The sequence below is a fragment of the Mastomys coucha genome, unplaced genomic scaffold (genome assembly GCF_008632895.1).
Source record: "Mastomys coucha isolate ucsf_1 unplaced genomic scaffold, UCSF_Mcou_1 pScaffold16, whole genome shotgun sequence".
Lineage (NCBI taxonomy): Eukaryota > Metazoa > Chordata > Mammalia > Rodentia > Muridae > Mastomys > Mastomys coucha.
Window position 1 is genome coordinate 10,710,188 of NW_022196898.1, and position 12,489 is coordinate 10,722,676.

A 12,489-nucleotide genomic window follows, 5' to 3' on the forward strand; every position below is an offset into this window, starting at 1 on the left:
TTTTTTTTTAAACAAGACAAAAGCACAGGAAAACTCTTCTGCGAACATATCATACCTACTATATTAGTTTAACCGGAAGTGCAAGCAAGCTGCTTCCTGAAGAGCCTGCTCCAGATTCATAAGTGACTGAAGGAAAACCCATATGGTATACGTATTCAGGCTTACATTGATTTTCCAGATTCCGTTGCAACTCCCATAAGCAACTTTGTGTTAGAAATATTACCTTTGGTCAGTCTCTAGTGAAGAAGGGGGAACAAGACATGTTTTACATTTATAGAAATAATATGTAATAAAAACATTTCCTTTAATAATATGACATGATAGTGCCCGAAAAATCTTCATATCTAATGATCCTGTAGATACTTCACACCACTTATCTACTATTAATAAGAAGCAAACATATTGTTCATTCCCACGACTGTCAATGCACATGTTTATTCAAGTTTCAAAAATTGTCTTTTTGACAAATAATTGTAAAATTCAAGAATTGCACATATTTATTTTACTTATTTATTTTCTGAGCAAGGTGGTACTTTATTTTGAATTAGCAAGAGCTGGAAACTGGTGTTATAAATGCTTCATTGGTTGGCTGCCGTAAGTGGAGCAATACTGAACAGATTTTGATGTTCTTTTTTTTTTTTTTTTTTTTTTTTTTTTTTCAAGACAGGGTTTCTCTGTGTAGCCTTGGCTGTCCTGGAACTCACTCTGTAGACCAGGCTGGCCTCGAACTCAGAAATCCACCTGCCTCTGCCTCCCAAGTGCTGGGATTAAAGGCGTGCGCCACCACCGCCCGGCTGAACAGATTTTGGAGATACAAAAGAATTTAGGTTCTCTTTACAGGCAAAAAGCATTTCATGCTTCTCTACATGTCCCCACAAGAGAGCATCACAGTGGAGACTGAAGGACAGTGTCTTCTCAAATTACCAGAAAAGTACCCAAGAGTATGCTTGATTGCTGAGAAAAAGCTTCTTTCTTGGAAGCAATGACTTACTCAAGTTCAGACTTAATACATGAACATGCCTTCTGGACCAAGGATTTATGTTATTAAAGTGATGCAAACATAAGAACAATCTTTCTATGTGCACTTGCAGTCTTGCTGAGAAGTCAAAACCCAACATTGATTTAGGTCACCACTCACACGGGAAGGGGCACTGAGGGAAGGAATTTATAGCTGTTAACATGTAATTATGTTGGCCTGTTTCTTTTGCAATAGATCCTTAAAACACACATAATAATATTAATTCAAGTTTTATCTATTTTGTATTAGAATAATAACAGCATTTGCTGCTATTTAGCATCCTGGGCCTAGGTAAGTTGTTAATTTAGTTGAAGCCAGCTGCTATTTACAGTACATTGAAGCCACACAGTGAGAGTGGGAGTTGCTGTTGGTGTGTCTTTGTTTTCTGACATTTCTTACTGTAAGCAACCATATGTGAGCTTACGACTTAAAAAAAAAAAAAGCCCATTCTTCATTCTGCATAATAATCTAATGTATTAATATTTGAAATAACTAATATATGAAATCCAGATTGTTATTAAGGTCAAATCTATTTACCAGTAGAAATATTTTTAGGATTGAAATGATGAATTCTGCAGCAGCCATGTGGTTTGTTTTTTTGACTTTAGAGTAAGTAATATTTTGGTAAAAATTACTTCATTGATTTTATGGAAGGAAGAAAATATGTGTTTATGGTTTTTTTATGAGAAGTATACTAATTCATTTGTTAGAATATTGCCAAATAATATATACAAATAAATTATACAAATGATAGTATATGCTTTTTATACATCATGGTTTCATTGATTGTATTCTATAAGAAATACATTTTAATTATAAACAATGCTTTCACACTTTTCTCATAATGATTAATAACTGAGCAACATATTTAGGGTAATTTTCAGTAGACATAGTCCAGAAACTTTTTTCTGACCTAGCTTACTATGCTAGAATTTAAATCCAATGTATGAAATTCAAGAGCTTGCTGTCAAAAAATCACAATATTGGTACCCAGGTCTAGTTGATAATAGTAAGATCAATTGTTTCAATTTAAGAAATCTCATAAAATACAGGGCAGCTTAAGTCTGGTACTTACAGAGATGAAATTATATTTTGGGTGGGTTTTAAACTACATCTGCCATTTCTTCACATGTGACTTTTATAATTTATGCCACTTGAGTCTGCTAAAGTGAAATATACATGTTTGATTATGGAAATTGTAGGGCTAGTAGAAGGGAAGCCAGAACGTCATAGTGAAGGGTCACAACTGCAGATGTCACTGAAGTACTAAGTTCCCTGGAAATCTTACTCTTTCAGTTCTCCTGTTGATCAGCTTCATGCTTTTGAGTTGTGAAGTGACATCATTGTCACTCATCTGTAGCATCTTTTTAACCTTTACACAGAAGTATCAGCAACTTCATAAAGGAACTTGGTGATACTATTCACAGAAGAGAAGTCGGATATTAAATATGACATTTGCTGCTAGTTACTATGTCAAATAAACTATTTCTCCTTTGAGCATGGTTTATAGTCATAGTCCATGATCAGGCTGGGGCCTAATACCACCACCAGGCTCTGATTAGCAGTTTGGACAGGCTCATTTCACAAGGATGCACTGTGGCTTTTTCAGTGTACCATTTTTTTTTTCCTAAAAATTCAAGGGAGGTGGTTTTCCTGATTTCTTGTTGAAGACTTAACAGCATTAACTTTATTGTTGCCTGTGTTCTGGTTTCTATTTATCACTTTGAAATAGTAAATGTTAAAGACAGATCAGATATGGTAGGAGAAGCTAACAAGATAACGTCTGTGTAATACATGAGTAAAGGGTTAGTGTTTCCTCATGAGGAACAGCAAAGCAGCATGCATTTCTATCTCCTATCTTCTTGGACAACAGAAAGAAATGCTCCACCCCTGGCTAAGTGTCATAGGAAACTGCAAAGGAATTATACTTTATATTAAAACAAATCAAGGAGGCATTTAAATGTGGCTCTGTTGCCTCCGATTCTCTTGCCAGTTGGTATTGCTTTCATTTCATTATAAAGGTGAAGTCACCAGTGTTTCAAGCTGTGGAGCTGAAGCCCATACAAAGTGACCTTTGAATATACTTTGAGAACAGTATCCGTGTGTGCTAATCTGCATCTGTGTGTGTATCATCCATGTCTGTCTGTATCTCTGTCTGTCCCTATCGCTATCTTCTCTGGGTCTCTTACTCATATGTATATCTAGCTACCTATCTGCCTACCTCCTATGGAGAGTCTTGTTGCAGTCATTATTTGTTTCCTTTGGGCCAGTGGAGTTTCAATACTGATTATAGAGAAAAATAGCCTGTGCTCATGGGATTTCTATGCCAAGACAGAAGCAGTCAATGAGATAAATCTCTATTTTCCTTCTCTACTTCTTTCTTTTCCTTATTTCCACTCATTGATATATGATGTGATATCATATCTTCTCTTACAAAATGTCCGGACTGCTCTGGGGAAGGGAAAAGATTGACTATTAGTACCCTCAGAGCTTCCAGGGACTAAACCACCATCCAAAGAGTACACATGTTGGGACTCGTGGCTCCAGCAGCATATGTAGCAGAGGAAGGCCAAGTCGGTCATCAAGGGCAGGAGAGGCCCTTGGCCCTGTGAAGGTTCTATGCCCCAGTGTAGGGGAATGCCAGGGCCAGGAAGCAGGAGAGGGTAGGTTGGTGAGCAGGGTGGAGGGGGAGAGAACAGGGATTTTTTTTGTTTTTTGTTTTATTTTATTTTACTTTATTTAATATTATTTTCTATTTTTCTTTTTTTCAGAGGGGGAACTGAGAAAGGAGATAACATATGACATGTAAATAAAAAAATCTAATAAAAATAAATAAATAAATAAATAAATACAGGTAGACCAACGGACTGTTTAGCTACCAAGCTAGTGACCAGTATGTGAAGTACAGCCATCATTATGATAACTATCTTCTCTTGTTAAGACTTTAAAGCTTTTTTTCTTATAGAAATAAATTCAACCCCTACTTTTTAAAATATAACTTTTATTTTTTTTTTACAGTCCAGTCATTGCCCCCTCCTGGTCCACCCTCCTACAGTTCTTTATCCCATTCCTCCTCTCCCCTATCTTCAAGAGGATGTCCCCACCATCCCACCCCTGCCAGGCCTCCCCACTCCCTGGGGCCTAAAGTTTCTGGAAGGTTAAGCACATCTCCCACTGAGGCCAGACGAGGCAGTCCTCTGCTGTACATATGTCTGGGGGCCTCGGACCAGCTGGTGTATGCAATATCCACTTTAAAATCATTGCCTGTACCTAAATGTGTATTATTTTGTTTAAAATTTTCTAATTTGAATACAGTTCTGTCATTTTACTCTTTAACAATGGTGTATTAAGTAACCTGTACTCCTTAATTATCTGTCCTACATGTCCTTTGACTGTTTAGGGAACCAAACCTGTGAACAAATGAGGATTCTGAAAGACTGTGTTGACAGATCTCAGGTTCCTTGTGCGAGATAGTAAGCACAACATTTTCTTGGCCTCAGCTTTTCTGTAATGTATTACACCAGGAGGCCACATTGGCAGTCTCTGCCATCCAAGAGGATGTGTGATTGAAGGTTATCCTTTTCCTTAGGGGTTCTGCATAACTTATCAGTCATTTGCATACCACCATGATTTTATTGCCAACACATTAGCTTGGTCTCATTCTTCTGAAGTTTTTAATTAAAGATTGGTGTGTCCGTAAGTCGTCACATGACACATCACAGGCTGGGCAAGCTGGTGTGAGCACTCTGGGCACCTATTACAATAACTCCGGGTGCTTCTCTGTGTCCACGTACACTCTGACAAGCACTGACTTCAGCAGCTCTGCTCTAAGAAGAGCGATCCTTCTGAAGGTTTTAACCTACCCTTTCAAACTACAGCCTATCAGAAAGCACAGCTGGGACTTTAAGCTGGGAGCCCCCAGAAACAGTATTATTTTTACCCTGAAGTCTATTAATATTTGGGACAAGTGCTGAGAAAAATTATTGTGTGAGCAGTCAGTCTTGTTGATATTAAAGACCAGGGAAAAATGTTTTGGACAAGGCCCTTCTTTTTGTTACCTCCAAACTTAAAGTGAAATAATTCATATTTTCTATTCAGACTAAAACTATCTTAGTAAGTCAAAATTGAAATGAGACCCCACATAATTGATTTCCTCAGTACATAACATATCTTAATATTAAAGTATTAGAAAAACATCCTTCAGATTTCTTACTGACTACCCTGGGATGTAATAGGAGTTACTTACTTAAGTTTGTCTTATAGCTTAAAGGACTAGTAAATGTGGGAACCTAAGACATTAAGGTCTTTCCTAAAGGATGAAATTGAAAAAGAATTCCACCTCCTACCTGGCAGGCACATGTTTACCTTGTCCTGCACACTGTGTGAGGCTTAAATTGATGTATGTGCTCCTTAGTGTCAATGCCTTCAGCTTCCTAGAACAGTTTAGAACTGCAAAGAGCAGCTGCTAATGCTTCCTCATGATTTTCTTTCCCTTTGTCATTTTCAATACTTTTTTCTTTATCGTTTTTCTTTTCTCTCTTTTTTGTAACTTTTACTGTCTTGATTATTTCATGTTGTTTCCTATTTCCTTTTTTATATCTATCTTATAGAATGTACACATGATTTGTGACATCACTTTAGGTGAAATTGGTTGTTGTGGCAGAATACATTTGACATGCCATATGATTCAAGGAAATGCAGTGGTTGGAAATTGATCAGCGAGTCACAGAGAATTTGTCCTATAGATATCAGAAAGTTTTAATCTTGTTCAAAAACCTTTAAATTTTCCAAAAAAAACTTTTTGTTAAGGTAACTTTATTTATTTATAGTATATTGAAATAGAACCAGAAACATCACAGAGGCAGTTTACCTATTATTAAACATCTTAGAAGTAGATTAATTTAATTTTATAATCACTTAAAAAATACCTTAGTTCCAGAGAAAAATATTTTCAAAAATTCTTATAATTTGTATGTCACCCATACATACAGTTTTCTGTTCTGTTCTCGTCTCTGTCTCTGTCTCTTCTCTTCTCTTCTCTTCTCTTCTCTTCTCTTCTCTTCTCTTCTCCCCATCCTCCTTCTCCTCTGTCTCCTCCTCCTCCTTTATGAGACTGTTTTCTTTATGTAGCTCAAGGTGACTTGGAATTCACTCTTGGAAGTTTTCCTACCTTAGTCCCCTAAGTCTGAGGGCGCATATACTGTTAAATATTATCTCAGATTCTCTCTGCTTGTAGGGCCAGACACTGTTACTAGTCAAAGTTACATTTTGAGAATTTAGTGTTGATCCAAATCCTTTGCAGTATCACTTCAAACCAAGCAATTTCATAATATTAATTACTAAATGTATACAGATTGATGTCCATTCTCCTTATTCACTCTCTCACCTGGCTAATCATAAACATTATCATCTCTGCCTATGTTCTAGTATGGTCAATTTGCAAACATGTTTATAATTTTTAGTTGCAACTTTTGGATAATATCTGTTATATTGATTGAAAATAAAATAGACAAAATTATGAACTATAGGCAAAATTTTAATTAATATATGCTTCATACTTTAGTGGAGCTAAGCCTGTGGCATGATATAGGAAAAATATCCAAGTCAAGAAATCACCTTTATATTATTTTATATTTTTAGCCACCAGAGAATATGGATATTTATAATGGTGCCAATCCTTCTATCTTATGTTGCTTGGATCTTTTTCTTTAAAATTAAATATTCCCTAGGGACTGGGTATATGGCTAGCTAAACATATCTAGTTTTTTATTAATTTGAATTAAATTCATACATATATTAAACATATAATACTGTTGTGTTTTAAGATCTAGGGTTTAGGAGAAATTGATAATATACCTTGCTGTCAGGGACATGGTAATTTTAGACAGACCTAAAGTAACAAACATATTATGGGATGGAATTGTGGTGATTTTTTGTTGTTGTTGCTCATAGTTGGTCCAGCTTTACAGAGAAGATGATAACTGAATAGCAATATAAACAAGAACGGATGTGCCAGGTTGCAGGGCTGTGGGGTATTCAGCCAATGGTGTGATAGTGTGTAATATGTTGGTGGGGTTCTGGTAGTCCGTATTGGGCAGAGTCCATGAGTTCATCTCTGTAAACATAGGGATCAGGGGCTAAAGAGTTGTGTGTGTTGGTTTATACATGGGGAAATCCTGAGGTGGAACTGAGGTTAAAATATCTTAGCATTTGGCTTTTATAGGGGGGTTGTCAGCTTTTGTTAAGCAGTAAAGTGACTAGCATGATAGTTGCATTGATATGGATTCAGAAGTGAATGACACAGAAGACAACAGAAAAGTAATACGTGTAGATGCGCCTATAGACGTTGGGGAAGACATACAGTGTTCAGGGAGCAGGATTATGCATAGATGCACAGCAAGGCACGAGTCTAGTTCTCCTTGCAGTGGCCTCTTCAACACTTGTGAAGACTGAGAAAAACAAAGGGGTCTTGAGAAGGAACCAGTCAAGGTGGAAGCTTGGAGAAGTTTCATGCTGGGGAGAACTGCCGCAGAAGGTACAGATAGACAAGCAGGAAGTCCAGGGAGAACTCCTACCCAAGGGTGACATTTGAACAAAGAAATAGATATGATACTTGAGACCACCAACCAGTGAGAGTGAGGGAAACGTGGAGGAGGAGAGAAATGAGGTGGAGAAGACTTGGAGGTTGTTGTGTAAGAGAGGGAACCATTTAATGCTTGCCCAGAGACTGCTAGGCAGAGGAAGGCCTGCATGACCCTGGGATTTGTAGTATGTATTTGATTCCAATCACATGTGCTTACATGGATACATGGATGTTACTTTTGTGTCCTCGGGTAATCTGAGTCCTTCTGTAGTAACCAATCATTTATACACCTGTGCTTTTGGGACACCTGTCTTGTTTTTTTAATCACTGTTCTCAGGTTGCTGCCCCTGGAAACGTGGTTTAGTGGCTCCAGTATGTAAGGAAGTAAACATGAAGGACAGGGATTGCTATGTGGAGGCAATGCCGAAATGGTAATATTAGTATGTAAGTGAACAGACATGGATGTGTCGTCTTCTCTGGCTCTTCAGGTGGTACATGGTAGCTAAGGAAAGCAGTATAGACTGAAGAGGTGGTGACCACATGTGCTCTGTTCTAGTCATAAAGGTACACAAGTGTGTGAATACCACGTGTGCCCTGTTCTAGTCGTAAAGGTACACAAGTGTGTGAATACCACATGTGCCCTGTTCTAGTTGTAAAGGTACACAAGTGTGTGAATACCACATGTGCTCTGTTCTAGTCGTAAAGGTACACAAGTGTGTGAATGCTGAGGAAAGACTCAGGATAGCAGAGAGAGAACTGGACAGAACTGGACAGAACTGGACAGAACTGGACAGAACTGGACAGAACTGGTCTTCCTTTGACAGAGCTGTGCCTCAGAACCTGACTGCTTTTGCAAACAACCTTCTTGAACACTGTGGTTAGTTACTTCTGAAGTTCATGTCACAAGTTGCAGTTTGCCGTATAGTGTTCTCTAAATATAAATACCTTTGCTAAGTAGCTTATTTTTTTTCTGAACAGTATTACGAATACTAGGAATAATCTTAAAGGTTAAATTTTACTAGATATTCATGCTTTTAGCATAGGTAGGTGTCTTTATATCCTGTATTCTAATATCCGAAATTATAAATCTACCATTTACAGTAAGCTCTTTTAAAAGGGGAGACCAATCGCCGTGTGTTGGTGGTGGTCTGAAATGTACAAGTTAGAAGCCTTACTTTCCTCACTGACAGCATTCAAAAGGAAAACAAACCAAAAACATACATGCTTTTATTTTTGTAACCAGTTAATTTTTTTTGAGATTTTTTTTTTTTTGTCTTGATTGAAAGAGAAAGTGAGGTGTTTAGAAGTGAAACTGACCTGTTCTAAAGAGTGGTCTCCTGAGTTAAGAGAAGGCAGCTGCCTCAGCCCCTACCCTTCAGTATAGTGTGGGGCTGAGCCCCTGAAGTGCATCAGACTGCCCAAATCAAATTGCTCACTTAATAATTAATGTTCCTGCAATGGAATCGCTTTCTCCCTGGAGGTTGGCTTTCAGATTTACCAGACATCTGACAACACTGCACTCCTTATTCTCGACACAAGACCTCAGCTTCTGCTTTAAAAACGTCTGAATAAAGGATGCTTTTGTTCATACCTCGCCTGCCTGTGATATAGTGATAAAGTGTCTGATGGCTGAATGGAATAGTTTTACAGTATGAGTGCTGCTTTCAGCAGAGGGGCAGGACTTGGGCTTTAGGAGGAAGTGAATTGGATAGGTCAGGAGAATGTACCATTTGTAAACACCCCTTTCCTTTTTTATTCACGTGTCAGGACAGCAACGGCAGGCTGCTGAGTGTCCACCCCTGCACAGAACCAGAGGGAAAGCAGCTTGGACTTCAGCTGTAGTTTTTAAACATTGCTTTTGATTACTCAGTAGTGATTGTCAAGTCCTTGGACTTGCGTTAAAAGCTGTTTGGAAACTAACATGGTTTAGTCCACTAACTGCATGTTGGGTAAATTCAAAACCCACATGCTCGTCCTCTTGCAGTGGAATAAGTCACATCTGATGGACATTTTCTGTGCTTATAGCATAGTAATGAACGTCTGACAGGCGCGACCTTTCATAAGACAACCCACACTATTGGCTTTCTGCCCAGAATATTGCTGCAACACTATCTGTGATTGGTTATCTCTCTATCATGCATTGCTTCACAAGGGGAAACGGCCCCCTTTTTAATAAATCTACGATGGCTGGCTGCAATATGCCTCACTGTAAGTATTTTGTGTGTGTGAGAGAAAGAGAGAGAGTGTGTATGTGTGTGTAAAGGAGAGAGAGAGAGAGAGAGAGAGAGAGAGAGAGAGAGAGAGAGAGAGAGAGAGAGAGAGAGAGAGAGAGAGAGGATATGAGGCTGACTTTGAGTTGCTTAGTGTGGTATCACATGGCAAGGTTGTGCTGCTATAGGACATCAGTGAATGCTACTTAGTAAATCTTAACCTATCTCTTTTCTCTACAGGTTGGTACTAAGAAGTGCCTTTCCTGACGTCTCTGCTGCTTGGAACCGCTTCTAGAGCAGCCTCTGCTTTTGCCTTGCTTGCTGCCAGCTAGACTGACGACAGCACATCCGCCCTCCACCTCTAGCCCAGACACCCCCATTTCTACTTCTAATCAGGAGAAAAGCTCTGAGTATCTGCCATTGCCCTAGGCTGCTTTAGTTTAGAAGAAAAGTTTGCTGAAAAAGTAAGATACCTTCTGCCAGGAAATCAAGGAGGAAAAACAAAAATCATTTTCTCGATTTTGCTCTAAACTGCTGCATCTGTCTATGCCAAACTAATCAATACCGATTGCACCACCAAACTCCATCGCAAATCAGCTGTGAGGAGATTCCCTGTTAGACAACTTTGCTGAAAGCAGCTTGGAAATTCGGTGTCAAAGGGTCTGCCACGTTTTCATGCTTGCATTTTGGGCTCCAAATTGGCACTGGGAAGGGGTTACTGAGCACAAGGCTGATTCCAGGCCCTCCTTTAAACACCCATCTACTTACAATCGTGGTATTTCTCTAAAACCCAAAACCTCTTTGAATTAACAGTTTCATGCTGTGAATTTCTAGCGGAGGTCTTCCCTTGATATTGAAGTCACACTTTTCCATGTGCCATTAAAGCGGGGACCTGGGAAGCAGCCTTTCGGACATTTTCACAGTCATCTCACACTTCTGAGTTTTAGCAGTTCCTATTTTGTTTCGTTTTTGTCTTTTGTTTTGGTTGCTGATTTTTTTTCCTTTTTTCATTTTCTTTTCTTTTTTCTTTTTTCTTTTTTTCTTTTTTTTTTTTGAGAGGGGTTGGGTTTGTCGGTTTCATTGAACCTTTAACTACCTGTAAAATATAAACATGGCTGTTAGTGTCACACCAATTCGGGACACAAAATGGCTAACACTGGAAGTATGTAGAGAGTTTCAAAGGGGGACTTGCTCACGACCAGACACGGAATGTAAATTTGCACATCCTTCGAAAAGCTGCCAAGTTGAAAATGGACGAGTAATCGCCTGCTTTGATTCACTGAAAGTGAGTAAATGTTACCTCCTTTTAAGGATATGCAATAATTGATTAAGGGGTATGGGTACCTCGTACTCTAAATTTGGGATTGTGGGTTGTTTTGTTAACACTTTAGTTACTCAGCATGTTCTGATTCATGAGGTGGGGCTGGGGCACTCTACGAGATCTCATAGAATCAAGTCCAGCCAAACTTTGTTATAAATAACTTTGCCAGGCCTTTAACTCCAAACTCCGTGCCTTTTTCCCCTTTTCTTTTCTTTTTTTCCCTAAAGTAGAAACTGTTACATGTTGATGTAGTTGTGACTTAGTGATAGCAAGTCAGAGTCTTTGTTCAGCAATAGTAAATGTTTACATTCAAGACTTTCATATATAATAAGGCCAAGATTGGATGAATATTTGTTGTTTTCCTTTGTTGGTAAACTTTGTCAAGATGTTATAAATAAATGGCAAATTCTATGTCAGCTGAGCATAGGTAACATTTTTACTCTTTATTTTATTTTATTTTTTTTATGAGATGATTTTGATGGCTATAGCCGTGTTCTTTTTGGGAAAATAGGACTAGAAGTGAGATTTTTTTCAGTTACTCCAGTATCTTATCTGAAGCACATACTATATTGAATGTGGACTTTGTAAATAAACACAAACGCCTATGTCCATTGGGCTTTTCATATTGAGGTAATACAGATGTTCATTTTCTGTGAGATTCTTGCCAGTTGTCACTTATAGTGTTCTCTGTCAGAAATGTTAAAAGTTAGCCCTGTGTGCGTGATAAGAAGAAATGATTTATTTATGTTAGAATTTTTGACATTGAAAAATCTGTCATTGGACTTGTAAAGCCCCGTCTTAGGTTTGAAATGAATCTTGTAAAGATAGCATACATGTCTTTGTTTTGATAGAAGGTCAAGGCTAGAAATGTGTTCTCAGGTGCTTTCAACCTACTTGATTTAATCAGATTAAGTTTTGAATACTGAATGCCTACAGTTAATTCTTTGACTCTTCCAAGATGGGTCACCATCACATGGAAGTCTGTGAAGAAGTCTCAGAGGCCCATCATGTCTGTTTCAAACTAAACCATACAGTAGTCCAGGTGCTTTCTTACATCACATCAGAGTGAGTTAGAAGTTAACCGTTTCTGCTGTTGGTTTTCAGTTCACTTTGCGATGCTCACTCTGGTAAAGTTTTTGCCAAGTGTTTAAGATTTGCTCTTCAGACTAGGATATGAGGATGTGTTTGTTTGTAACCACAGACCTCTGGTAAGATGGCATACTATATAGGCAGATCCTAGTTGATATGAATAAGGAGAAATTGCTACATTCTCTCAGCTTGGCCTTGAAACACATTTATAAGGGAACGATGCTGGTACCTTTGTGAACATTAATTCTGAATTAATGCTCACCAGTTC

At 38.2% G+C, this 12,489-nt stretch overlaps 1 protein-coding gene across 31 annotated transcripts in view; it reads left to right on the plus strand.

Moving 5' to 3' along the window:
• Mbnl1 (muscleblind like splicing regulator 1) overlaps positions 1-12,489 on the plus strand; it is a 169,881-nt gene that overhangs the window by 41,587 nt on the left and 115,805 nt on the right. For 23 of the 31 annotated variants that reach the window (XM_031373942.1, XM_031373944.1, XM_031373960.1 and 20 more), the window contains exon 2: positions 10,052-11,096. The exons of 7 other annotated variants lie outside the window; for them this stretch is intronic. In XM_031373942.1, the coding sequence (XP_031229802.1) occupies positions 10,923-11,096 (174 nt within the window). In that variant the 5' untranslated portion in view covers positions 10,052-10,922. Of the gene's footprint in view, positions 1-8,954; positions 9,810-10,051; positions 11,097-12,489 lie in introns of those variants that run through there. One more of the 31 variants, XM_031373943.1, reaches the window with a different exon arrangement.